The sequence below is a fragment of the Suillus subalutaceus genome (genome assembly GCF_016647625.1).
Source record: "Suillus subalutaceus strain FC151 chromosome Unknown DFJ58scaffold_101, whole genome shotgun sequence".
In the NCBI taxonomy this organism is placed as follows: Eukaryota; Fungi; Basidiomycota; class Agaricomycetes; order Boletales; family Suillaceae; genus Suillus; species Suillus subalutaceus.
In genome coordinates, this window is record NW_024540350.1 from 9,133 (window position 1) to 35,123 (window position 25,991).

At 49.3% G+C, this 25,991-nt stretch overlaps 3 protein-coding genes across 3 annotated transcripts; 1 reads left to right on the forward strand and 2 right to left on the reverse strand.

The window, feature by feature from the left end:
* Nucleotides 1–338: 338 nt before the first annotated feature.
* On the forward strand, nucleotides 339–4,280 carry DFJ58DRAFT_843994 (CHAT domain-containing protein; the record flags this gene model as incomplete). The annotated part of the gene is made up of 8 exons (XM_041393033.1): nucleotides 339–557; nucleotides 597–1,615; nucleotides 1,678–2,476; nucleotides 2,579–2,959; nucleotides 3,025–3,642; nucleotides 3,836–3,895; nucleotides 3,998–4,076; nucleotides 4,126–4,280. 8 exons carry the CDS (start codon nucleotides 339–341, stop codon nucleotides 4,278–4,280), a joined length of 3,330 nt encoding a protein of 1,109 aa, XP_041240714.1.
* A 165-nt stretch (nucleotides 4,281–4,445) lies between these two features.
* DFJ58DRAFT_843995 (CHAT domain-containing protein) lies at nucleotides 4,446–8,371 on the reverse strand (the record flags this gene model as incomplete). The annotated part of the gene is made up of 5 exons (XM_041393034.1): nucleotides 4,446–4,676; nucleotides 4,736–5,133; nucleotides 5,191–5,290; nucleotides 5,344–5,391; nucleotides 5,573–8,371. 5 exons carry the CDS (start codon nucleotides 8,369–8,371, stop codon nucleotides 4,446–4,448), a joined length of 3,576 nt encoding a protein of 1,191 aa, XP_041240715.1.
* A 5,824-nt stretch (nucleotides 8,372–14,195) lies between these two features.
* DFJ58DRAFT_717613 (uncharacterized protein) lies at nucleotides 14,196–15,086 on the reverse strand (the record flags this gene model as incomplete). The annotated part of the gene is made up of 5 exons (XM_041384378.1): nucleotides 14,196–14,444; nucleotides 14,513–14,622; nucleotides 14,726–14,830; nucleotides 14,899–14,914; nucleotides 14,946–15,086. 5 exons carry the CDS (start codon nucleotides 15,084–15,086, stop codon nucleotides 14,196–14,198), a joined length of 621 nt encoding a protein of 206 aa, XP_041240716.1.
* Between the last annotated feature and the right edge of the window lie 10,905 nt (nucleotides 15,087–25,991).

The following is a 25,991-nucleotide window of genomic DNA, read 5'->3' on the forward strand; positions in this document are numbered from 1 at the left end:
AGTACGATACGGAATATGCCGAATGTAATCTGCACTCATTGCTCACCTCCTATTGCGCAAGAATAAAATCGTGTGCTGTTCTCGCTCGTAAATCTCTCTCTAACAAGATTGATCATTTGCTGATGCTATAATTGTAGGGAGTAATATATCAAATCTACAGGTGTCAAGTACTGCTGTAAGGCAAGCTGTCACGGTAGCTGTGCTAAATTTAGTGTTTTGCTGATGCACTGGCAACGGGTGGCCCAAGGCCCCCGATATGCTGTGCTCGTCTCCTTTATAATCCATCAGAACTTTACAGACTCTATGTAGTGTTTCTTGACCTCAAACACATTTTCAGCATGTTCCGACTTTTTTTTTTCAAAGCCATTCTGACAATGCTTTATCGCGTCATTGCTAAGCTGTTTGCTTTCCCGACAGGTCCATCGCCAGATGAACTTGTAAATCAAGTAGAGTGGTGCTTGCGCACAGATGATCCCCATGCCGTAGATGAAGTTGTATCCCTTCATTATGATGCACTGGAATACTCCAGCGCGACACATGATCAGCGAAGGCTATTGGTGGGTAGCCTGGGTTGCATAATGCTCACTCGCTTCCAGCGTCAAGGCAATAGCCAAGACCTCGAAAAGGCCATCGCATTTTACAGGGAAGCACTGGCTTTGCAGCTGGTAGGTCACCCGGACCGGCCCGTGTCATTAAATAACCTTGGAAGTGGTCTCTCCACCCGCTTCAAGCACCAAGGCAATGACAAAGACTTGGATGAAGCTATCATGCTCCACATGGAAGTGCTGAGTTTGCACTCAGTCGGTCACCCAGATCGGTCTTCATCATTAAATATCCTCGGCAAAAATCTCTTCACCCACTTCGAGCACCGAGGCAATGACCAAGACTTGAATGAAGCTATCGCACTTTTCAGGGAAGTGCTGAGTTTTTGTCCGGTCGGTGACCCAGAACGGTTCGAGTCACTATGTAATCTGGGGATTCCACTCTACAGCCGCTTCAAGCACCAAAGCAAGGACCAAGACTTGGATGAAGTCATCACGCTTTACAGGGAAGCACTGATTTTGTGCCTGGTCGGTCACCAAGCACAGTACCCATCATTAAATACCCTTGCGGTTCAACTCTCCACCCGCTTCAAGCGCCGAGGCAATGACCAAGACTTGGATGAGGCTATCATGCTTCACAGGGAAGCGCTGAGTTTGCGCTCCCTCGGTCTCCCATATCGGTTCATATCACTACACAACCTTGGCAACGACCTCTCCACCCGCTTCATGTGCCGAGGCAATGACCAAGACTTGGATGAGGCTATCAGGCTTCAAAGGGAAGCGCTGAGTTTACGGTCGGTCGGTCACCCAGATCGGTCCATGTTATTAAGTAACCTTGGCGATCACCTCTCCATCTGCTTCAAGCTCCGAGGCAATGACGAAGACTTAGATGAGGCTATCACTCTCTGCAGGGAAGCACTGGCTTCGCACCCAGTTGGTCATCCACTTCGGTTCATGTCATTGAATCACCTTGGGTCTGGACTCTCCACCCGCTTTGACCACCGAGGTAGTGACCAAGACTTGGATGAAGCTTTCACAATTCATACAGAAGCGCTGGCTTTACAGCCCAGTTGGTCACCCAGATTGGCACGTGCCATTGACAAACCTTGGTCTTGTACTCGCAAACCGCTTCAAGCAACGGGGGTAATGGCCAAGACTTGGATAAGGCGATCGCGTTTTTCAGGGAAACACTGGCTGCAATGGCAGTGGGTTGCCCGGAGCGTTCCTTGTCATTATTTAACCTTGGGGGTGGAGTCGCCACCCGCTTCAACCACCAAGGCAATGATCAAGACTTGGATGAGGCTATCACGCTTTGCAGGGAACCATTGTCGTTGCACCAAGCCGGTAATCCACATATGTCCATGTCATTAAATAATCTTGCAGCCATACTCTCCTCCCGCTTCCAGTACCGAGGCAATGTCCAAGACTTGGATGAAGCTATCGCGCTACACAGGGAAGCGCTGAGTTTTCATCTGGTCGGTCACCCAGATCGGTTCATGTCTTTAGATCACCTTGGGGGTCAACTCTCCACCCGCTTTGACCACCGAGGCAATGATCAAGACTTGGATAAGGCCATCGCGCTTTCCAGAGAAGCGCTAGCCTTGTGCCCAGTCAATCACCCACATCGATTCTCGTCATTAAATAACCTTGGGAATGAATTATTCACCCGTTTTAAGCACCGGGACAACGGTCAAGACTTAGAGGAGGCTATCGCACTTCACAGGGAAGCACTGAGCTTGTGCTCGGTCAGTCATCCAAATAGGTACCCATCATTAAATAACCTTGCGAATACACTCTCCGTCCGCTCGGAACACCAAGGTGACGAGCAAGACTTGGATGAGGCTATCGCACTTCACAGGGAAGCGCTGAGTTTGCGCTCAGTCGGTCACCCAGATCAGTTCACATCATCAAATAATCTTGGGAATGTACTGTTGGTCCGCTTCGAACACCAACACAATGGAGAAGACCTCAATGATGCCCTAGAAATCTCCGTTGTGCATTGTCTCTGTTGACGCAACATGATCCTCATCAATCAGTGGCTCATCAGTCGCTTGCTATCGCCTATCTGTTGTCCCATCAATCAGGACTACGGGCCTATCATCGTTCTTGTTGCAAGCAAGTCGTATTGCCATGCAATCATCGTCCCACATAAGGAACCTCCGGTTAATGTAGGACTCGCTATCAACGTAGAAAAACTCGAGCGATTGGTGTTCGCTTTCCAACGGACGGTGAACAACCCTCTGTCACGGGAAAAACAAGGAAAGCTGATAGAAGCTTTGAGAGAGTTATGGGTCGAGATCGTGCACCCTGTGGTTGAAAATCTGGCAAATTTGCAAAACCAGGGTCGCGAATATGGTGGTGCCCAACCTCTCTCTTCAACTTCATGCCTTTGCACGCTGCTGGCGAGTATAGGCGGGGTGGAAAGTCCCTTGCGCAACTATACATTTCTTCCTACACTCCATCGCTTACCACGCTCATCAAGGCTCGCAGACGCCGTGATCAATCTCTCCCCGTGTCGTTTGCCGCCATTGGTCAGAATCACCCAAAAGGAGCTTCATCTATTTTGGACTGTGTGGAGCCTGAGCTGACATTGGTGCAGAGCCTTTTACCCCGTCCCCCGATGGTTTCCTTCACGAAGATCACAAGCATTGATGCTACAAAATCAAGAGCGTTGTCCGCATTGCAAGATAATCCTTGGCTCCATTTTGCATGTCACAGGACACAGAATCATACAGAACCATTCAAGTCAGCCTTTCTCATGTGCGACGAACCGCTTTCACTCCTCGATATTACACAAATGGATCTATCTTCACATGCATTTGCATTCCTTTCCGCCTGTGAGACCGCAGTCGGCGACTTTCACACTCCTGACGAAGTGATACACCTGGTGGCTGCTCTCCAATTTGCTGGGGTGAACAGTGTTGTTGGGACATTATGGGAGGTCAATGATAGTGCTGTGCAGCGCTTAGTGGAGGCATTCTACAAAAACTTTTGCGGGGATGGCACAATGAATTCAAAACGAGCTGCCCGAGCACTCCACCGAGCAGTCCAGTTGTTGGCTGATGACAAAGACATGCCCTTGGACCAGCGCATAGTGTTCGTACATATTGGCATATGATCAATTTCGTGCGTCCTCCTACCTTGTTGATCAAAATGTTCTTGACCATCTCACCACTTCGTATCTAGCATCTAGCGGTGCAGCTCGTGGCAACATAATTGCAAGCTGATATTACAGACTTCGGGACTTGATGATACATATATATATAATCTCAACCTTTATTCATGTTTGTCAGGCTGTTGCCTCCGAAGAGCACAAGGCGACCAATCAGAAAGATTCAACGAAGTTCAAATTCGTATCATTGCTTTGAATACATACGTTAACTGGTATTACGCATCATAGCTGGCAGCAAATCATATGAACATAATACTTATGCCTCATCCGCGTCCGGTTGCAGGTACGGCTTCGAAGTCGCAGGAGCTCTGTTAGCCATATCGTGCTCGTGCAAGTGGGCGATTTCGAACGATTTTATAAAGGTACATGGGGGACGGCTTGGGGGACGGAGGCAAGGCCTGGCAACTTAAGATGGGCTCACGGGACTCGAACTGGGAAAGTTTTTGGAGAACGAGGTGAATATTGCTACGGAGAATCCCTTGGCCAATGACGAAGGCTATACCAACTTGAACAAGATCCTTTCAGAATATGGCGAGCGATCATGGAACACGGTACCATGGGTATGATAGCCCGACAGCTCGGAGTTGTTACATGCATGCAGAAACATTAGGATAGGATGAAGATGCAATCTTCGATTAAAGCTGATGTTTGTATCTTTCTACATCAAGGTAATTGATGACATGATATCGGGAACTTGAAATTCGAGGTCTTCAAGTTTACTGCCTATCGTCTTACTCTTCGATATTCCTTAGCGCCTCTTCAACAATCACTTCCGGGAATTCATACTGTATCCAGTGCGAGGTATTTGGAACGATCACTGTTCTAACATCTTTGAATTTTGCAACAACCTCCAGCTTCGAAGCACCATATGCATTAGATCGTGGATCTGCGATCAAAACCGTCAATGAGGCAGCGGCAGGCCTGTCGGCGAACAAATGTGAGAACGACCATGGCGTGTTGCCCTGTAGCAATCCAAACTATCAGTACCGCTGGTTCCGGGATGCTACTCGCAAAAACTGACACTCATGTGATCATCGTGGTTGGTTGCTCTGACGATCTGGGTCTCCAGCGATCTCCAAATAGCATCCTCTCTCGTCCATAGAGGATTCAACGCCATATAATCTTCTACCGTAAGATTGACTCGGGCTTCGTTAGAAGCCTTGGTTCTTCGAACCACCATCTGCTCTGCAGTCAACTCCACAGATGAATCGACGGTAACCACTGAAGTAGGCCTGGTTTTCGGCAGGTACTTGAGAAGTGATAATACCACTGCCCCACCCATTGAGTGGCCAATGACTATATCATATTCAGCAGCCTGAAGGTAGGGTAAGAGGTCGTCTGCCAATGTCTGGACTTTAAAGTCAACTCCGGGCGTCCTGAGAACATGTCCAAGAAGGTTAGGAGCAACGACCAAGTATCCTATGATATGATCATACAGATAAGCACTGTAACATAACTCTAGCAAACAAGACCCACCTTTGGCTGCAAGTATCGATGCAACACGGTGGAACGTATACGAAGACGAATTTAAACCATGTACAAGGAGTGCTCTCTTGGTTGCAGTAGGGGATCCCCACTGACTTGCAGACGGGACAGTGGTCATAGCGTGACTCATAAATGTACGAATACGTGTCGATCAAGTTCCGATAGCGGATTATACAGCTCCCCGGACCATTCCTACACGTAAATCGAAAATAGCTGGGCAATGATCCCAAGCGTCAAACTTTATGTCTGGTGATCAGGGTACGGGAATATAATCTGAGCTTGCGATGGACGCCGCTCCAAGGTCATAAGATCATGTGGTGGAAATAAAGGTATACCACGAGTCTTCAAACTAGACACCTATGTGAACAAATACAATCTGCTGTTCCAGTGGAATCTTCTTCCGCAACGTCTTCACAGCATTATGCAACGCTACAGCAGCGCGCCTGCAGTCCAATCTCCCCGAACCATCAACCAGGTTGTCGTAAAACGCTGTTACGACCTGACGAGCAACTTCGTCATCAACAGACCACATCGAACCTATCACACTGCGAAATCCAGAGAATTGCATCGCTGCAGCAAGATGGATCGCCTCATCAGGACTCAATTCATCTCCCACAGTAGTGTGACAAGCTGATAAGAAAGCAAACTCTGGATTCTGCATGCGAGATCGGATGATGTCCATGATAGTGAAAGGACCGTCACGCATCGCGAAAGAAGATTCAAATGGTTGTTTCCGATTCGGCATTCCGTGGCAGGCAAGGTGAAGCCACTGTGCCCGACTAAATGCATTGGATGCCCCCTGGACTGTTGCGTCGCTGTCGGTGAGGGATGTAAAAGACAGGACGGGTGCCACCCGCTCAACGACAATGTCTAACTCAGCGGCCACATGTCGAAGTTCCTTTCCTCCGTCCGGATGTCCTTGGCCAACGGCAACGAAATGCTGAATGGACGCATCTTGAGAAACATGATGTCTTGCACGGATGAGTGCGGACAAAGTTGAGGTGTACGAGGAGACGTAAAAGTGAGACAAATTATGGCTCCTCTTTTCATAAGGTCCCGCTGCATGTAGGGGAAGCAGGGTAAATTCAGCGGTGGGACACCACCAGATGCGTGAGCCAGGTTCAATCAACTCCTTGAGAACCTGAACTACGGGGCTAACGATACAAGCCCAAAGTTTGCGTAGGACGCCGGCCATCTTGTGTGATTCGAGTTGATGATCAGAAGAACCAACACGCTTTGTAAGGGATTGGAATTCTGACGACAACTCGGAAACCTCTGCTAGCGAGATATCAAGTGGAATGAGGATAGGATCTTGGTCCCGCGTGATGATCAAGGCATCACAGCTATATTTGCTTCCATTGACAATAATTACTGGACCATGTTCTGCCGCTTTCTGGAGGTCAGAGAACAGCGGAGGCAGGAGAAATCGGGAAAAACCAGGCAGCTGACGGATGCGGGAAACAACATCATTCCATTGCGTGGTCAGTTGCCGGATTTGTAGGAACTGGTCTTCAGTAGACGCATCAAATACGTCACGAAGGCTCGAGCTGAGATTCTTGAACTCTTCCACTAAGGCACCACCGGTGGCACTTGATGTGGAAAGATCATCCAGCGGCGTGCGTAAGCGCGCTAACTGGGTCCACAACACTGCACGGCCTTGCTCTACTAGTTCCACAGCATTCGTCAAAGCACCATGGCGAACACAGCACGAGAAAGCATCCATTGCAATGGATGAAGTGACCTCCTTGACCACATCGAAATGGTTGGAAGAGGGCGCTAAAACAGTGACATACTGATCCAGGAATTTTAACGTGGTCTGGTAGGCAACGAGTGCAGAGCCATGTTTCGCCTGCTCAGCGGAGGTGATCCATGACTTGGCAGCACAGATATCGAAACGAGAGACCGGAAGAGATTGTCGGGAGAGTTGTGAATAAAGGCTGAAGGCCTCATCCAAGTCTGATGATTGACCTTGCCACTGGAATCTATATTGAAGGCCGAGGGCAAGGTGTTCAAGAGACATGGATCGATGAAAATGGCCAGAGGGGCAGACCATCAAAGCACCTCGACGGAGCTCGATTTCCTCATCTACGTCCAATAGGATCTTCCGGTGTTGGAATCTGACTCGAAGGCTGCTGGCAAGGTTGTTGAGAGAAGCATATCGATCAAGATGGCCTAAAGGGCAGAGGGCCAGCGCAGCTCGATGATAGTCAATGGCCTCATCCAGGTCAGACAGGACATTCCACTGCTGGAATTTATCTTTAAGTCTGTTTGCGAGGTTGTAGAGAAAAACAGGTCGAAAAGGATGGTCAGGCGGACAGAGCACTATAGCATTTCGATGGAGCTCGATGACCTCATCAAGCTCCGACGGAACACCCTGATCCTTGTATCTGTTTCCAAGGCTAACGCCGAGGTTGTTGAGGGACATCAATCGATGAGGATGACCAACGGGACAGAGTGCCAGTGCAGCTCGATGGAGATTGACGACTTCATCTATGTCAGACAGGACAGGCCGCTCCGGAGATCTGACGACAAGGCTGTTTGCAAGGCTATTGAGAGAGCCAAATCGATGAGGATGGCCAAGGGGACAGAGCGCCAGCGCAGCTCGATTGAGCCTTACGGCTTCGTCGAGGTCAAACAGGACACACCCCCGCTGGAATCGGTGTAGATGACTGTCCGCAAGGTTATTCAGAAGTTGGGGTCGAATATGATGACCAGGGTGACAGATCTCCAGTGCAGCTTGGTAGAGCTCAATGGCCTTATCCAGGTCAGACAAGACATCCAACCGCACGCATCTGTCATGAAGACAGCTGGCAAGGTTGCTTAGAGACATGGCTCGATCAAGATGGCCAGGTGGACGAAGCGCCAGTGTAGCTCGATGGAGCTTAATGGCCTCATCCAAGTCATCCAGGACCCCCCGCTGCTGGAATCTGAGTTGAAGGGCATTGGCAAGGTCGTTGAGAGAATTGGATCGATGAGGATGGCCTGCGGCACGACGTGCCAGTGCGGCTCGATGGAGATTGATGGCCTCATCAAGGTCAGATAGGACACCCCGTTGCTGGAATCTGTGTACAAGGCTTATGGCAAGGTGCTCGAGAAAGATGGGTAATTGATGAGAATGGTCATGGAAACATTGCTGTAAGGCCGCTCGCCACAGCTCGACATCGTCTGCCATGTTACTATGGCGAAATACAAAAGTTAAACGAGGAATGTCCGGAAGGATGCAGCTGGAAGTACCAACGCGAGCAGTGAAATGAGGTCCGAAAGATGGGCTGTGACGGTACAACGCCCACACCGCGCTCTCTAGTGTCTTGCGAATGACTCGATGAGTACAAAATCGAATGGGATCTGGATCGCGTGAATCCTCACTTGCAAGCAAAAATTCGAACGCTGAAATACGGCCAGTCTTCAGGGAAATAATGCGGCGAGCTGTGCGTAGAGTTCAAATTGGGTCGATAATGGTTGTGAACTCAAACTTGTCAAATGATGAGTAGGTGCATTCTGCAACACTGAGCAGGCTCAGCAGGCGCCTACCACACGTGTATTGTGAACTCCAAGAACTCGAATAAGGAAATGATTTGTGGTACTAGGACCAATGAAGCATCAAGGGCGCTAACACAGGCGTTTAACCAACCGTAGTCGAGTGTTTTCCTCAGCCTACATGATGGTCTACAAGAGTCGGTAGGATCCACTTTGGATTGCGTCTTCTCCTCCCCTCGCCAGAGGAAGGCTTTGTTTTGATCAGAAAGTCCGGGAATTGGGCAGTCTGTGTTAGGTCTGTACAGACTTGACGTGAAAGTCAGGGATCGGACCACTCTGGGCTATTCCATGTAGGGCTTCGGCGGATGGGTTCGAGCGGAGTTGCAATATTATGTAATGCGCTCGCGCCGCCCACCTCCCGCTTCCCCTATCCTCCCACCTGCTTCTCAGATTGTGCAGCGCTGCCTACCAACTTGTGAGCTACATCTATTTATTTATTCTGCTGTTTTTTTGCACTGATTGCACTCAGCGGATAGCTCCTTGCATCCTCCTGCTACCTTCTCGTGCCTGCCATCGCTCTCCTGCCTCTGCCGCCCTCTCACTTGCATTGAGTGTTCTCTTTCACTAATTGAATCATCAAGGCCTGCTCTCGTAGGCTCTCGTGCCGTCTTGTATGAGCCCTCCCACTGCACCTCGTGCCTGCTGCCACCCTTGTGCATGTCACTCCTGAAATAAACTGCCACTCAATAAGCCTGACAGTTCATTTTTCATCGCTTGTAGTACAATATAGTTACCGGCCCTTTTCCTGATGGACCTGACGAGCAACTTCGTTATCGACAGACCACGTCAAACCTTATTATACTGCAAAATCCCATCGCTGCAGTAAGATGAATTGCCTCATCGGTGCTCGGTGTAGTGTGATAGGCCGAAGCAAACTCTGGATTTTGCCGAGATGTTCATACTGAACGGTCCAACGGACTGTCGCGCATCGCAAAGGAAGACTCGAACGGTTGTTTCCGATTCAGCATTCTGCGGCAAGCAAGGTGAAACCACGGATTTCGACTAATGCCCCCTAGACTATTGCGTCGCCGTCAGTGAGGGATATAAAGGACAGAACGGGGTACCATCCGCTCAGAGACATGTCTAATTCAGCGGCCACACATCGAAGTTCCTTTGCTCCGGCCGGATTTGCTTGACAAGCGGCAACGAAGCACTGCGCGGACGCATGTTGAGATACACGCTGTCTCGTGCTAATGAATGCCGCCAAAGTTGAAAACATTGAGGGGTAGGAGACGTAAAAATGAGACAAATTACGGCTCTTCTTCGCGTAAGGTCCTACTGCATGTAGAGGAAGGGACACCAGATGCGTGAGTCAGGGCCAATCAACTTCTTGAGAATTTGGACTGTGGGGCTGACGATACGAGTCCAAAGCTTACGTAGGATGCCAACCATATTGTGTGATTCGAGTCGATGATCAGAAGAACCAACATGTTTAATGAAGGACTGGAACTCTGATGTGACAGCTCAGAAACCTCGGCTAGCGAAGATATCAAGTGGAATGATTGGTCCCCTTTGGTCCCTCGTCATGTCGACTGTCCTGGACTCCTATGGTCCGTGGATGTATATGATACACGTGCAAAAGTTACGAAGTGAATGATGACACGTGTACATAGATCGCAAAATTAACAAATGCCTTTACTTACTCATCATTTGTGTGCAATAATGGCATCATGTTTCGTAGCCAGCGCTACAGCGCTGGGCGTTGGTTTGCTAAATGGTGTTACGAGCATTGCAAAACTGCAAACGGGGGTGTGGACTCACTTCCAGAGTCATGGACTCGTGACGAACCGTCTCTATGTGCTGGGGATCTGTGACGTGTCGAGCGGTATCCTGCATTATCACGCCCTGTAAGTCCATTTTTATACTGCATTTATAGCCATAGGGACGCACACATGCTCACCATCGCAATGTATCTCGATAATCTCGGTCTGTTTCACTTTTGATGCACTTGTGACCGCTGATATTGCGTTTTGTTACAGTAACGATTGCACGGTGTTCCTTTTTTTCTTGCTACCGTCCGTGTGGTCCCAGCGCTCGAGGGTCCCGGGCTCGGCGCCCAACGCAGCGCTTAAATGAGCAGAGTAAGTGTTTGGTCCATGACTGCATTGAGACAAAGATAACAGATAGCAGCACGGCGGCAGAGAGCGTAAGATACGTAAATATTCATTGTCTATATTTATGTTGTCACATGATACATATGCATGTGTACAGGGGCAAGCCACCGCGTATTTTTGTCGTGTACCGCAATCAGCGCCTTGGGCAATTGATTGACATGTGATGTCAGCTATAACAGCTATCATTGGTTTTATGGCAGCTGTGCATGTTCTACGCATGTCTTGCCAGGGGGCGCAGCTCTTTGTTGCTCCTACAGGAGGCAACGGGCCGCGGTCACTGGTTTTGTGGCAGCTGTGCATGTTCTATGCATGTCTTGCGGCTTGCCAGGGGGCGTAGCTCTTTGTCGCAGGTCTAACTGTATTTTGCATTCTCCTCGCACCGCCGATTAATTTTGCACTCCAACGATATCGGAGATCCGAGTCACGGGCGATACTCCATGAGCCCAAGTTGCCACATGACAGGATGCTGCGCGTCATAAGTGGTTGAAGTTGAATTGATAGGCTGACCGGTGCCGGTGATCAGTCTCATGCAAATTTAAACTGGTAAAGGAGTGCCTAGGAGTGCCTGGGAGTGCCTGGGAATCGGCATCAATTTTGATGCAATATCTGGGAAGGTTACAAGCTATCTAAAGACCGCCGTTTCACCAGCTCAATAGGACTCCTCGTAGGCTTGTACAACCGCAGCACAAGAGCGTCTGTTCCTGTGACCCACTGCCTAACAGTACACGGATTACTCGCACAATTAGCCCGCCCTTTTCTATAGATGACGCAAATGCCCAGATCGATTAATAGTATTGCAAAGAGAGACAGAGACTCTAAGATGAGTCTGTGCAAGACTAAAAAAAATTACGGCAAGGTGAGTGATAAGTGAGTGGGACGCGAATAAGACAATGGTTGAACTCACGAATCGCATACGAGAAAAACAAACGACGAGTGATGAATTAGATAGATGTGTAGAAGGTCCGACGCGTTCATCACTGTGGTATTGAGGGATTACCAGTCAGGAGATGTCCCCTGGGCAATCCGCTTCCAGTCTGGAGGAGCGGGCTTTGGGTCGATGGGATAAATGAACGGACACAGACGGCGACGGCTGTAGATCACATACCTCACGAGCCTCTTCCATGGGCTCCTCGCTTCCAAACTACTACCCACCACTATACCGAGAAAAGATTAGCACGAAATGATAAATTTGTTGATCGTATGACTTACTGTGGGGGCAGCTAACACGGCACATGCAGAGGCCACGACAAAAAAGAGTGCTGAGAGCTTCATGAGAGCTTTAAGGTGTGGGGGCGGATATAAACGCTATTCTGTAACACATCATCGTTTGTCTAAGCGGTTTAAAAGGATTTCGGGAGGAACGAAGCCTGAAAGTTCACATGCCATGAGTAGCTCCGTGCCTGACACTGCTATCAAACTTGGTCGTGTATTACACGTAAGGTCCCGGTCCCAGGATCATACATATCGCGCCACATAGCTTGCAATGCAAATTCTTCCTCGTGGCAGGCGTTCACAGGTCTCATAGTTGGAGTTAAATGGAGTATTGCTGAACTGATGCATAGGTTTTGGGCCATTGACGAGCTTTGAACGAGCCGCTGGATCTCTAATTCTGCCGCGGCAGGAACATTCTCTGTACCTGGTTAATTGACCATATCGCGAATTTGAACTTATTGTTCCCTTGCCCTTGCCCAACAGGTCCCAACCCACCATAGAATCGTGACTTCGAAACTCTTCCATGTTCATTCCGCCTAATTCTAATAGATTCAAATCTCACGCATGAAGTTGCCTGGTTGCTACCGGTTGCTGCTTTCGACACCCGTTCCTTACAAGCTGCGTTTTTTCACGCCACTATCGCAACGTGGTCCCCGTGGTGGGGGTTATGGGTTACCGGTTATTAACGAGCGCCTAAAATTTCTTGCAGCGGACTGGCAGACTGCTACGCAGTGGCCGACGACTAGAACTCCAAGCTGGCAGGACGAACATGCACTGCCACCGCAAACGCACGCACGCGTGCATGCCCGAATTCATCCGCAACTTTACGTGCTCTTTGTAAATATTCCATGTTGCTTCTTTTCATGTTAATATCCATACTTTGCATAATCGCCGCCGTCCTCGTATCGTAAATATGGCCCCTTTGATCCAGACCTCGGCGAGTCAAACCTGTGGCATAAATTCAAGCCTGCAGGAACTCAGGACCCAGGTACATACCGCGATATAAGTAGAACGTTCCCGGGAACTGAATACTGATGCACGATGCATGATGCCTCGCTTAGGATTTAGATGGTGTAGTGTCACATTCACCTGGGCTCGCCGCTCTTCCCTTGAGCCGGCAATCTGAGTCATTGCTTGCAAAGTATTCTCAAGCACGGGGAAAACTAGGAGAAACTCTGCATATATTAATATTTCAGACACGTAGCAAATGTATGGGTGTCTGCCGTTCTCACCAACCGCTGACCTTGTGTGCCTTGCTTCAATTCTGACGCAGGCGCCAGATCTTGGGATCAGGTCCCGTATACATTATTCCCAGGTGCGTGGATGATCGATACGGTCTGACGAGTGTCCGGGCACCGGTGTATTTGGAGTTTCTAATATCATTGGGTGAGTAGCTAGTTGCATGTTCATGAAGTCATTGCCTTCGTGCCTATGTTCAGCGTTACTTAACAACATTGATGCGGTGCTGATAGATATTTGTTGTTTTCTCAGGTCGGCGTAGGATAAGATCTAGAGCCCGCTGTCGGTGACACCGGTGATCGATGACATCGATGATCATTGATGATAATGATGCCTGTCACTACCCGGACCTCCGAGCAGTTGAGGTAAGTCTGTTTCTCGAGTCATAAATTTATACTCTTCATTGATATGCATTTCTTGATGAAGTAACCCAACTCGTTGAGAGGGAAGTAACTTATCTTTTGTTCATGTTCCATACTCGCTCGCCATCCCAGAGAAATCTATTACCCATGTTTTTTTTTGCTTGCTTTTGTGTAATCAAGTTCGCAAAGTGCTTCTAGAGTTCTTGATTTCTCTCGTCATTGCCCGAAGCGAACACTCGCACTAAAACAAGTTTGAGGACGTACATAAACCTTTATTCGTACCTAACTATTTTAGGAAACCACTCCACATGTGAAACCATTTCGGGGTCACGCTTTCCAAGACACCGGAACAAGTGAAGTAACGAACTTCATGTAGCCCGCCGTCACCACGACCCCCATTCCAAAAGCCATCATTAGTCTTATTGTCTCCCTCGAACTCGACTTAGAGTGAACATTACTCTCCCCAGCCTTTTTTCGGGCGGCAGCCCTAATCTGACCAAGACTAGGATGGGGCGCCTTTTTGTCGAATGTGTTAATGGGCGGGACGCTGGTGTCGTGTGCGTGTTGTAAGGCTGGGAGAACCGTCAAAACTCTCGAGATTCTCGGCAGTCCACCACGCTTTGATCCCACGCGGGTCTTTGACGAGCGCCTGGGAGTCATATGGGGGAGGGGCTTGCTGAGGCTCGCCATCACGATCAAAGTTTTCCATGGTGTCGCACCAACGCTCGAGAATCGTGCGCTGGGTCTCGTATTTGTACAATGGAACACCGAAGCCGCAGGACTAAAATTTTGAGAAGAAGGGAAGTTTAATTTGATTGGGTATTGCGCAGAAGAATTACAGGAACGTACCGTTCCGACTTTGTGTACATCGATGACGATGATAGCACGCGAGCCGGCTTTGCGGTTGGACGGCGGGATGAAGTCATTGTATTCTGGCGTGCCGAATTCGTATACGGTGCCTGTGATAGGTTAGTGAGAACGGAATTTGGGTCGTGAAAATGAGAAAGAATGCAGGAATTTGAGGTGGGTAGGATGCAGGATGAATGGAAAGAACATGCTTACCTTTTCCCCACAAGCGGAGGATTCTTGGAGGTCCTTCGAAACGCGTTGAAGAGAATCGTGATACGACCGTTCCGGGCTGGCGCATGTGCGCAATCGTCTCGATACCTACAAACCACATGGATCAGAACGCGAAGTCTTAGGGTAAAACCCTGCAGAATGTAAACGCAGCATACCACTGCCAGTAAGGTCCTCATACCAAACTCTGGTAGGGACTCTCGACGTGGAAACAATTCGCAGTGCCCTTAGGAGAGACATTAACATGCCCATCCCCCTGTAGCGCAGCCGTAGCCACCCAAAACATCTGCTGCTTCAAGATCCATTCGATGAGTTTCAACGGGATCTCGTCATAGTACTTGGCCATGATAATCGAGGACTAGGTAGGCAAAGAGTAGAATGGCCTGGAAAGGATGTGAGATAAGAGATTGAGAGACGGGCTGTGGGCGCCGGCGAGAAGCCGATTACATTCCAACATTTTCCCCAGGTTTGAACATGTGTCCGAACTGTTCGGAAAGAGTGCGCCACGCTCGCTAGAGCTTACATGACAAGCGCCCATAATCATGATACCGATCATCTTGGACGATGAGAGCAGTGTCGGACTAAAGGGTGCCCGATCATCGCGGCCGACGGCAGGTACACCTGGCCTTTTTCTTGTTTTGAGAGATGTGAGTGTGCAGCATCGTTCTGCTCGCCAATGATGTTGGAGAATGTGGATCACTGGTACATGTCGTTAAATTTTTAGATATCCAGGATGTAGTGGAGATCAGACAAAGACACGACGCGGCAACCAGTCATACATAGTACGAAATTTGGATCTGAATTGGGAATCGAATTGACTTGAAGGAGGTCCAGGATAGAAGCGCTAGCCAATTTCATCCAGGAGTCGGGGAAGGTCGCCATATCAGAGCAAGAAGAGGATTTTGAGGATAGGGTGATGGAAGGAGAGCGACCGGACGTACATGAGGAATGGGGAGAAGAGGAAGAGAGGATGGAAGAAGGGGTAGATAGGTAGAAAAAAGAGGGTGAAGGAGGAAGGGGAGTCGGGACGGATCCATGTATATCAGATTCATATCATACCTAACTCGAACAAATTCATATGTGCAAACCAACGACACGGACCTCCCCGGCTATTATAGCCATTTGGTATTCGTGCTATGATTCCTATCACCTATACTTGGTACAATAACCCTAGCACAGCGGCTCGCAGGGCAACGTTGGCACGCTCAACGAGTCGAACAGTCGTGCTCGTGCAACTTGCTCCACTCTCTACTTTTACTTGTACGTCGTATCTCTTTACTACGATTTTAATAGGCGTTCGCATTCAAGCTTGAATCCACTCAAGGTGGCTGTTCGTGTGCAGCTAACACGCTCTAACAGGTCCTGGCGTGGGCGTTTCTCTGCGCCACTGCGAAGGTCCAAGGAACGACTGCTGTCCTTCGATTTGGTCTGCTAGGGAAAATTCTGTCGATCTGCAATCTACTGTATTCGCATAAGAATAACGCTTATAGGTAAGGCATCTAGATAGAAGACAGCCAATCTCCCCTCAACCGCGCTGCTGTGTGACACGAGGATCATAGCAAATACGCACAGTAGCACGATTCAGGATCAAATGTCATTTATCATGGCCATCTCCGTGATATTCTCATATGCGTTTCTTCTGCTCATCAAGAACTGTACCTGAATTCCGCTGGGACCTCAGGGTATGGAGTACGCAGTACGCACGAAGTTCTTACACGTGTATTCTGAATGGACTGAAGCCGTTTGACAATTCCCAGGTTTAATGAATGGCTTGAGGATCTGTCGCACCTGATCGGCAAGATAGATCAGGCTGTAGTGGCCCCCGGCGCATCCAATGATGTTTTGAAATGTATTTTACATCTTGAAAGTCGAAATACTAAGGTCTGTGTTAGTAATTCCTGGCATGTCGTAGCTTATGAGGGGAGAAACAGAGTTGCTGTTGCAGGCGAGACCATGAGTGTGCTGTTTTCCGCCAGTATTCATTATTGGAACCAAGGGACGGATTTCAGGCCAGCAGAAGAGAAATGGGGTTTGGAGGCAGATCCAATATGTCCCCCCTTTTGGAGTCGCCAATAATTGTGCGCCTTTTCGGATGTTCGTTGTGTCACCTTGGCAGGAACATGGCACGTTGGCATCTTGTCTTGGGAGCGAACCTGACGTGGAAGACTGCGTCGGGTAAGCGGGCTTTCCTGAGGGGGTAAGGCCCGTAAGGGTGTCACGGACAAGGCCATTGTCGCCACATCTTCCTGACTCCGCCGGTTATCAAGAGGATCTTCGTTGTCTCTCCCTTCTATTTGGTCCGCCTAGGGGATATCACTGTTACACTCAATCTAACTTGCAGTTGCAGTAGAAGAACCTGACCTTTATGCTCATAGGTAGGGTGTTTAGAAGATAGGCCATCGCATCAAACATGATGCGCCCTGCTGTGCATTGGCAAGCGACGTCAAATGCCCAGGAATTAATTGACATCTATCGTAGTCATCTCCGCAATATTCTCATCTATGTTTCTGTTCATTAAGAACGAAATAGACCCACCTGAAATCCGCTGGGACATGAGGGCATAGAAATGGAGTACGCACATCCTCATCCAGATTTTGAAAACCAATGTCATTCGAAGATTCCCAGATCGTGTGGATTGCCTCAGGCACCTGATTAGCAAGATAGATTAGCTGCAATGCGGCACCAATTCCCCGCATTTTCTGATCTACATACCTCGTGTCATGTTAGTAGGAACATAGCAATGTCATCTACATCAGCAAATCTGACGTGGAAGATTGGGTCTGGTAAGGGAACTTTCTTCAGGCAGAGAGGGGGGTAATGTGGTCAAAGCTATGTCGCCGCATCCTCGGGACATTGCCGGTTGCCGGCGGTCTTTGTTATTGCGAGTTCTTTTTTGCTACTGCACCCTTCAATTCTCACTTGGAATAATGTGCACACTACATCCGTCATCCACGGGGATCTAACCGGGGTACAGTATCTGCGCTTCAGTTCCTCGAGTATGAATGTCGGGAAATGACAGTCTAACGTGTCAATTGATGCTGACCGTCGCGTACGGCTTTCAGATTGTGGTCTGTCATTTGCTGTCAATCCGGCTAATTCGCTTACTTTGCTGTTTCTGCTTGGTAGTGGGGTGCCTTCCAGAACCTGTCAGGGAAGACAATCCTTCACATCCCTCATCGTTTCAAGTGACACGCTTTCGTTAGGAAATGAGCTTCGGGTCAGTTTGCATTCAATAACTAGCAGTAGACAAATTTTCATACCAATGATTGTCTTTTCTGGACGCCCGCCGTAGTCCAAGATGAAGAATAACCATTCAAAAATCCTCCCTTTGCATTGACATCAATGCTTGTGCTCAACCGCACTAGGGTTTTGTCGATCTTTGCACGAACTTGGTTGTCGAGTGTGGTCCTTCTGCTACCTATGGCATATGACATGGATTGACGAGGCTATGTTGTTGCGTGAGTTCCCTTGCTTTGCGATGGACTACCTGTCGTTCGTCTGGTTCTCGTTCTCTGTACCACAGAGGATAAGGCAAACACGAAACTCCCTCGCCAAGATACACCGCGGAATCCCAGAGAATGCGCCCGAACCACTTGACATGTTCCACCTTGCGGGACCTACACATATAACTTGTTTAAGGCAGCACAGGATTCAAAGGGTTAGCGGAAAATTCAGTCAACAATATCAAGCCGATCTTTGTGGGAATGAGGCTAGTTCTGGTAGGTGCCACTCACTTATTTTAAGCAATTCGTTCGACAATGATGATGAGTTGCGTCTATTTTGGATGACGTCCAGTTTGAGTCACTCGACAGGTCAGAATGCCTGCACAACTTGGACTTCGATGAGACGCCAGTACACACCGGGAGACGGAGACCGGATGCTTGACACGAGTTGCTAGTAGGACTCGGAGAAGTCGGAGGCGGACATCGTGCATCGTCTGGACATCAGGAAAAAGGAGCTGGTAAGTTGCTGGGAAGAAAGAATTTACTTGCTTATCTCCTTCCCTGTCACAATTCAACATGCATCCATAGGCGCTAGTAGAAGTTTCATACCCCCTTCTCAATCGTAGCACCGGTGATGTCATAACACCATGTTGCAGAGGCGTGAACTGGGCGCTGTCAGATCGGAAAGGCCGCATGTCAGACTTCGTTAGTCAGCAAATAAGCGCTTGCACCCTCGTGGCATCGAAAGAACATCTGAAAACCAGCCATTATGGTCACGTGAACATTTGGCACTTACCGCTTGCACTTTCTCTTCCTCCCTTGATGTAAACTCGTTCCTGCAGCTTTTAAAGTTTTGGCGCTTCTAAGTGTGCCACCGTGACTAGTACTGCTGATGATAGATGGCCGATCAATCGATCACCTCCGAGTCTACAGGCGCTCGAAAAAATTCAATTTGGTAGCGCATGTGCCTCCCCTAGAAGGAAATCGTTGAAATTTCTGATGCAGTTTGCGTCATCCCAGTGCAGGCGGGAATGAAACCGGTCACGGCCTTTGAAATTTGTTGACGCATTGAAAGTCCGATAGGTCAGTTTTCAGACTCAATGTAGTTTCTGACGCGTCTGCCAGGCTGCAGGTTGATCAATTTTACTGTCCAAAGGCTTTCAAAGTTCCTGAAGGACCAAAGTGCACACCTTCGATTGCACTCTCTCTCGAAAAGTTACTGTCAGAGGGCGCATCATCAAGAGGGTCGCCGTGTTCGTGAAAACTGCTGCCAGCGTTTGTTATCTATTCGTGCGGCACGCGCTCGAAGAAACACTGAGCCTCCGCCACGTTCAAGATCTCCTACTGCGCTAAGATGAAGGAGGTCTGTACTTGCTATACCCGCACGATATCAGGAAGTGCCTCGTCACGGAGAAGGAGATCGTTAGTCTAAGCCTTCCATCTCGGACACCCAAAATGGAAGGTTTAGACCAACTCACTGTTACCTGTCCATTTTTACGACCGCAGCAGAAATCGCGATCACCATGCACTTGCCCGTCGCCGATTGACCCTGAAACATGGGACTCCATGACCAGTGAGTAGCCCATCATCCGCCAGTCATCCAATTTACCATCGGCAGGTACCCCGATCGATATCCAGGCTCCTTTCTTGACAAGTGGTATGTGTATTGATTACATCAATACTTTCACTCTCAAACGTCCCTCCTAGATCACCGCATGCTCTTCATTGACCTCTTCGCAATCCACATAGTCCTCGACATCAAAGAAGACACTATCATCCTGAGTCTACATAGCGCCGAACATCCGCTAAGCACCTCCACTCGCTCATGCAGCTCGTGGGGGACAGTGTATTGGCAAAAATATTCAAAGGACCTGACATTCCTCTTCCTCACGATTTATGGCATGTGCTATAGGTATGGGATGAGTCCTCTGATTTGCTGTACCGCCATATCAGCCAGCTGGTATGTAATTCTTGTGCGGCGTGGAAGCGATGTTGCTCAAGCACAACCAGGAGCTACAAGTACTGCAAATGGATAATATATCGTTTACTCATGATTTCCATGTCCTTCAAACGCGTCTTTTGCACTACCAATCACTCCCTCATGGCTTCGAGGTGTATCGCCGACGTTTATCGAGACGACCATGAAGTTCCATGAAGTTACTGACAAAGAGCGCACAGACTTAAATGCACTGTTGAACATGGAGTGCAAGAATCTACTCAGCGAAATAGATCATCTGGAAGGGCGATGGACGATGCTGAGAAGTCGACTAACGAACTTGCGTTTGCGATTGTTAATACTGACGACAGTAGGCGGATGCTAAGGCTATCATACCTCCGATAGTCTTCGTACCGGCAAGTTTCATTGCAGTAAGCATAGAGATCTTTTGTACAGAAACTTTCTGACTGCGTATGTCTATGTCTTTAGTCTGTCTTTGGAATGAATGTCAAAGAGATCAACAATGGGACCCAAACACTCGCTCGCTTCGTGGTGACCACTGTTGCGCTCTTGCTTTTCAAAATTTAGTACCATCATGCTTCAGAGACAAAAATGGGTCCGCAGACGCCATGCTACCTTGCTGCAGTGCGCAGTGTGGCTTATTCTGTTCCTCTAGATAACTGACGGCAATCGATCATAGTACAAAATTTTGGATCTGAATCGGGAACCAATAAATTATTTTGGCTTCAAGGACTCGGAGGTCCAGGGACATATCATATCTGGGGAGAAATTGGTGGTTTACTAATGTATCTTATCTAACACTTCCCAATCGAACGAAAATTACGCCAAGCTCCACGGGTGTTTTCCTGACGGCGCGTTGATCAACTCTACAAATCACTAATAACTCGCGTGTCAGTGCCCCGATGTGAAAGCAGAAACACGACTCACTATGCAGAAATAACCCGCGAACTGCCATGCAGGTGAGTCGTGTCATCAAATCCAGGAAAATTACTGAACTCACGCATCTCCCAATAGCGCAGCCTATGCACACTTCATCTGTGTGGCAAAAATTGGGACATATATTGGTGCCACTGACAGCCGCGTCAGTGGGTATGGCAGAGATTGGTGATGCGGCTAAAGCAGCAATGGCGACGAGGACAATTGCAGAGGAGAAACGCATTATTTGCGACTCGTGTGCTATGGGATCAGATAATTCTGAAGGAGATAGTAGGTCAGGAAGACAGCCGGCTTTTATGTGCTGAATATTGTTATTTGAAATTGTTATTTGAAATTGTTCTTGCGTGGTTGTGCCTTCGAACAGATGAATATCGATGAATGCTTATGGCAGCAGATGGCAAGCCAAGGTCTATCATTAGCAATTTGGTGTGGAACTACTGTTTACTGAACATTCGCGTTCCCAACCAGCCGTCGACTGGGTAACAAAAGCACTCAACATCTCGGAGTCATCCCTGCATAGCTCGAAGGGTTTGAGTTTGCTGCTCATGTGGAGAGCCACGTCAAACGCGAGAACACATCTTGCACGACTATCCGCTGTTCACACGCTAATGCATGGGCCACTCCACTTGCAGGGTGGATGCTGCCAGCAGCTGATGAATGTTAGCGCAGTTCCGTCATCGAAATTTGCGGATCTCGCACAGATAATGCCTGTTTCTTTTCATCAAAAGGTGAGTCGTCTACGATCTTGAAATAAAAGACAACTGACCATACATTAGAAGTATCGGCCACGACGGGTCCTAGACTTGAGTTGTTCGCATTGGAAAGGATAAAGTGGGCCACGGAAATTGTCAATATGCACCACCCAATAAGTATGATTTGCGACAAAGGACTCCGGGCCTGCGTGTCTTGACTCAGACGTGCGTAGTAACTGTATTATGAAAGCTCTCTCAACAGCTTCGTGAGTCACCGTCTGTTTCTAGTCTCAAATGCAAAGATTCACACTGTTACACATCATCACAAGTCCAACGCAGAGCTATGGAACTCGATTGTAGTCCTTAGACTCTTTGTTCAGTCTCCAGAAACCGACTATCGAAGAGCTCCTTGACGAGAACGCCCGTTGTGACACCCTAGTGCACTTGCATCCAATATTACTCTCAATTCAATGTCATCTATCGTGCGCATTACCTCGATTTCATTCCCCATTCGCTTACTCTTGCCCGGTGCTTTTCCCCTCCAGCTATTTTAATCACGCCTCACAGCTCGCACCATCCTTACACGCATCGTTTTATGGTGCTCCCGTTCTCGCCGCCTTCGTCGTGGATATCGCGATTACATATTGTAACCGTACTGTGTACATAGTGAACTAACATATTTCGTCGCACCCTGTTTTTAGATTACTTTGAATGTACTGGGTGCAACGGGAACTTCAACGGCTACGGATGACCACAACAGCGATGTCCTTCTGTTCAGCTTCTCAGTCTGCTATGAGGAAGCACCAATGCTATACATCACTTTCACACAATCCATGGCGCACGCGCAACCGCATCTCTGATGGAATCGACATGCCTTGTCCGTCGTTGCGTGCGCTCACAAACCAGCATTAACATCATGAGTGCCACAGTCAGCCCACATCGTTCGCATGGACAATTCTAAACTCGGGCTAGCATAGAATAGAATACGAAGTACGATCCACTGTACACTCGGTCGCATCTCATTTGTATCTGAAATCTCCATATGGATCCATTGTTGCGATCATCGTTGGTACTAAGGTCTGCAAGTGTTGATTTGAGTAAGTGCGAGGAACGGAAAGGGATTTGAAGACACTCACTCCTCTCGGCACTTGTGCCAGTGTTGTCCGTGTGCCATTCGGCTCAAATCAAGCTCAGGATTTCCTCTGGGTATCACTAATGTAGTTGCAGGATTATAGAATGCGTTTCGAGAAGCCGGTGGTACCCAGAATAACAGGCGACGCTTGGGTCCTACCATCCATCCACTGTCACGATTCAGCAAAAAGGGGGTCGAACTGCGGTCGTCATGGGATGCTCCCTCCGTTAGCTCTGAGGTGTTGCAGAGTGCGTGGATAGAGTTGGACGAGAAGCGAATGAGGTGATTGTTCCAAATGTTCAATGTGATGGTAGTCGTAGCCTCGATCGTGTGATGTTCATTTGATAATGCTGAAGGATCTGAGACAGCGTACTGTTGCGACGGCCGGCTCATGACTGGGTCCCACAGCCGAACAGTAGTATCCCTTGAACAAGTAACGATGCGAGTGCCGTCCGGCGAGAACGAGACCGAGATTACTGAATCAGTGTGCCCCCGCAAGGGCTCACCGACTGGCTCCCCCGTCCCTGCATCCCACAGCCGAACAGTGTTATCGTCCGAACCAGTGACGATGCGAGTGCCGTCCGGTGAGAATGATACTGAGCTTACTGAAGAAGTGTGCCCCCGCAAGGGCTCACCGACTGGCTCCCCCATCCCTGCATCCCACAGCCGAACAGTCATATCCTCCGAACCAGTGACGATGCGAGTGCCGTCCGGTGAGAATGATACCGAGTTCACTGAATCAGTGTGCCCCCGCAAGGGCTCGCCGACTGGCTCCCCCGTCCCTGCATCCCACAGCCGAACAGTGCTATCCCAAGAACCAGTGAGGATGCGAGTGCCATCCGGCGAGAACGATACCGAGTTCACTGAATGAGTGTGCCGCAAGGGCTCCCCGACTGGCTCCCCCGTCCCTGCATCCCACAGCCGAACAGTGCTATCGTCCGAACCAGTGACGATGCGAGTGCCGTCCGGCAAGAACGAGACCGACCTTACTAAATGAGTGTGCCCCCGCAAGCGCTCACCGACTGGCTCCCCCGTCCCTGCATCCCACAGCCGAACAGTGTTATCGTCCGAACCAGTGACGATGCGAGTGCCGTCCGGCGAGAACGAGACCGAGTTTACTGCCCAAGTGTGCCCGCGCAAGGGCTCACCGACTGGCTCCCCCGTCCCTGCATCCCACAGCCGAACAGTGTTATCCGAAGAACCAGTGACGATGCGAGTGCCGTCCGGCGAGAACGATACCGAGTTCACTGAATCAGTGTGCCCCTGCAAGGGCTCACCGACTGGCTCCCCCGTCCCTGCATCCCACAGCCGAACAGTGTTATCCGAAGAACCAGTGACGATGCGAGTGCCGTCCGGCGAGAACGAGACCGAGTTCACTGCCCAAGTGTGCCCCCTGAGCACGGTCTGAAAAGCTGGCCAATTCATATCACGTCCACATGCTACACGAAGAGTATTCGGAAACCGTGCAGAAAACTTTCTCGATAGCGGAGAGTTGGCAGGCGAGAATGGGAGTGCTGATACATACAAGTGTGGCGTGCTGTGCAAAATCATGCCGCCGAACACTTGAATGAACCTCTGTACGTCCATTGCAGTCGACGAGACATCTTTGAATTTGGGATGGCCCTATGGTTGCGCATGAGCGCTTTATCTGGCACTAAGTAGCAATGTACTCACCTTTAGCCACACCTTTAGCCACAGGGGAGTGAGCGGAAGGGCAACAACTGCACCGCTGAGCGCATTGACCAAAGCGAGTAACTCAAGCCAGAAAAACAGCCGCTCGTGGTCGAACAACAATGTCACTTCTTTCGCGAGTTGCTTGTCAAAGGTTGTGGTTCGTACGTGCGACGTCCAAAATCGAGATGAATATGACAGATGTAAGGGGATGCGTTTCTGGACTCGTTCTTGTAGACCGGGATCTTCCTTATTGGGCAGATAGGACGACTTTGAATCACAGATATTGAAGCGAAGACTGTGTTCCATCACTCGAAGCGACGAGAATGCAAGGTCGTGTTGTGCCTTTGACAGGTCGATGAAAAACTCTCCACTGGATGATTTGTCCGTCAGGAAATCGCGGAAGGATGCATGAAGTGGTCGGATCGGGGAATCTGGGTTGGTGGTGCCACTGAGGAGGGAGCCCATGCTTTTTACCACAAGCTCGACGTCGAAATTATCCTCCGGTGTTGGAAAATGGCGCCTCATGGCGTTCAGGGAAGCTAAAGGAAGGGGTTCAGCTGTGCCTAGTATTTGTCTCATTACTGAGCGAAATCTCGCTGGCTTCGTCGAACGCAGTCTCGCCGAATGCTGCATATGGGTAGATGTATCGCTGGGCATGATATTTGTTAAAATGAGGAGATACATCTCATGCAACAGCCTGCTTCTCTCAGCAGGATCGCGTGACGCCACGCCATTGTAGCATTCGATTGGAGATAGCCCCATATCAGACTCTTTGATGTATTTGCAAGCGAGACGCGCCCACTCGAAAAGTCCATCAGCTTTCTCAGCGAGGACTGCGAACTCTCCGTCGTGGAAATCCAGCCCTTCCAACTCCTTGGATACGTAAGCACGGATGTCGCGCTCTGCATCTGCTCGTAGAATATCATCCATCGACATCTGTCGAATGTGCTGAACACCACGAAACTTCTCTTTGATGTCATCAAACGGGCGGGAGGTGATGATAAAGCGGAAGTTGCCAGGAAGATCTGTGATTTTGGGAACAGCGGGATTGTGATGTTTGCCAGCTAGAATGCCGAGGAGGTCTTTCCGTGTCTCTACTCCACCGCTCTCGTCCAGTGCATCGATCACGATCACGATGGGCTCCCCAGTCGACCCAGATGACTTCTCCAGTGGTTCGATAAGGAGTTTCTGCCACTGCTGGATGATATCTGCTGTCTTCTTGAGCGAACTTGCGGCCTGAACCGCATCTGCCAATCCCCGCCTCATCTCCGGATCACGGTCGGCCAGGTCGCGCGCGATTGTGGAAAAGATCTTTTCGTGGCGACGGTCTGCTTCTCGCTGGCGGTCAAAGCAGTAACACGAACCAAGCCCTCCCACGTCGTTGACCCACTTAGCAATGGTGTGGGCGATGGCCGAT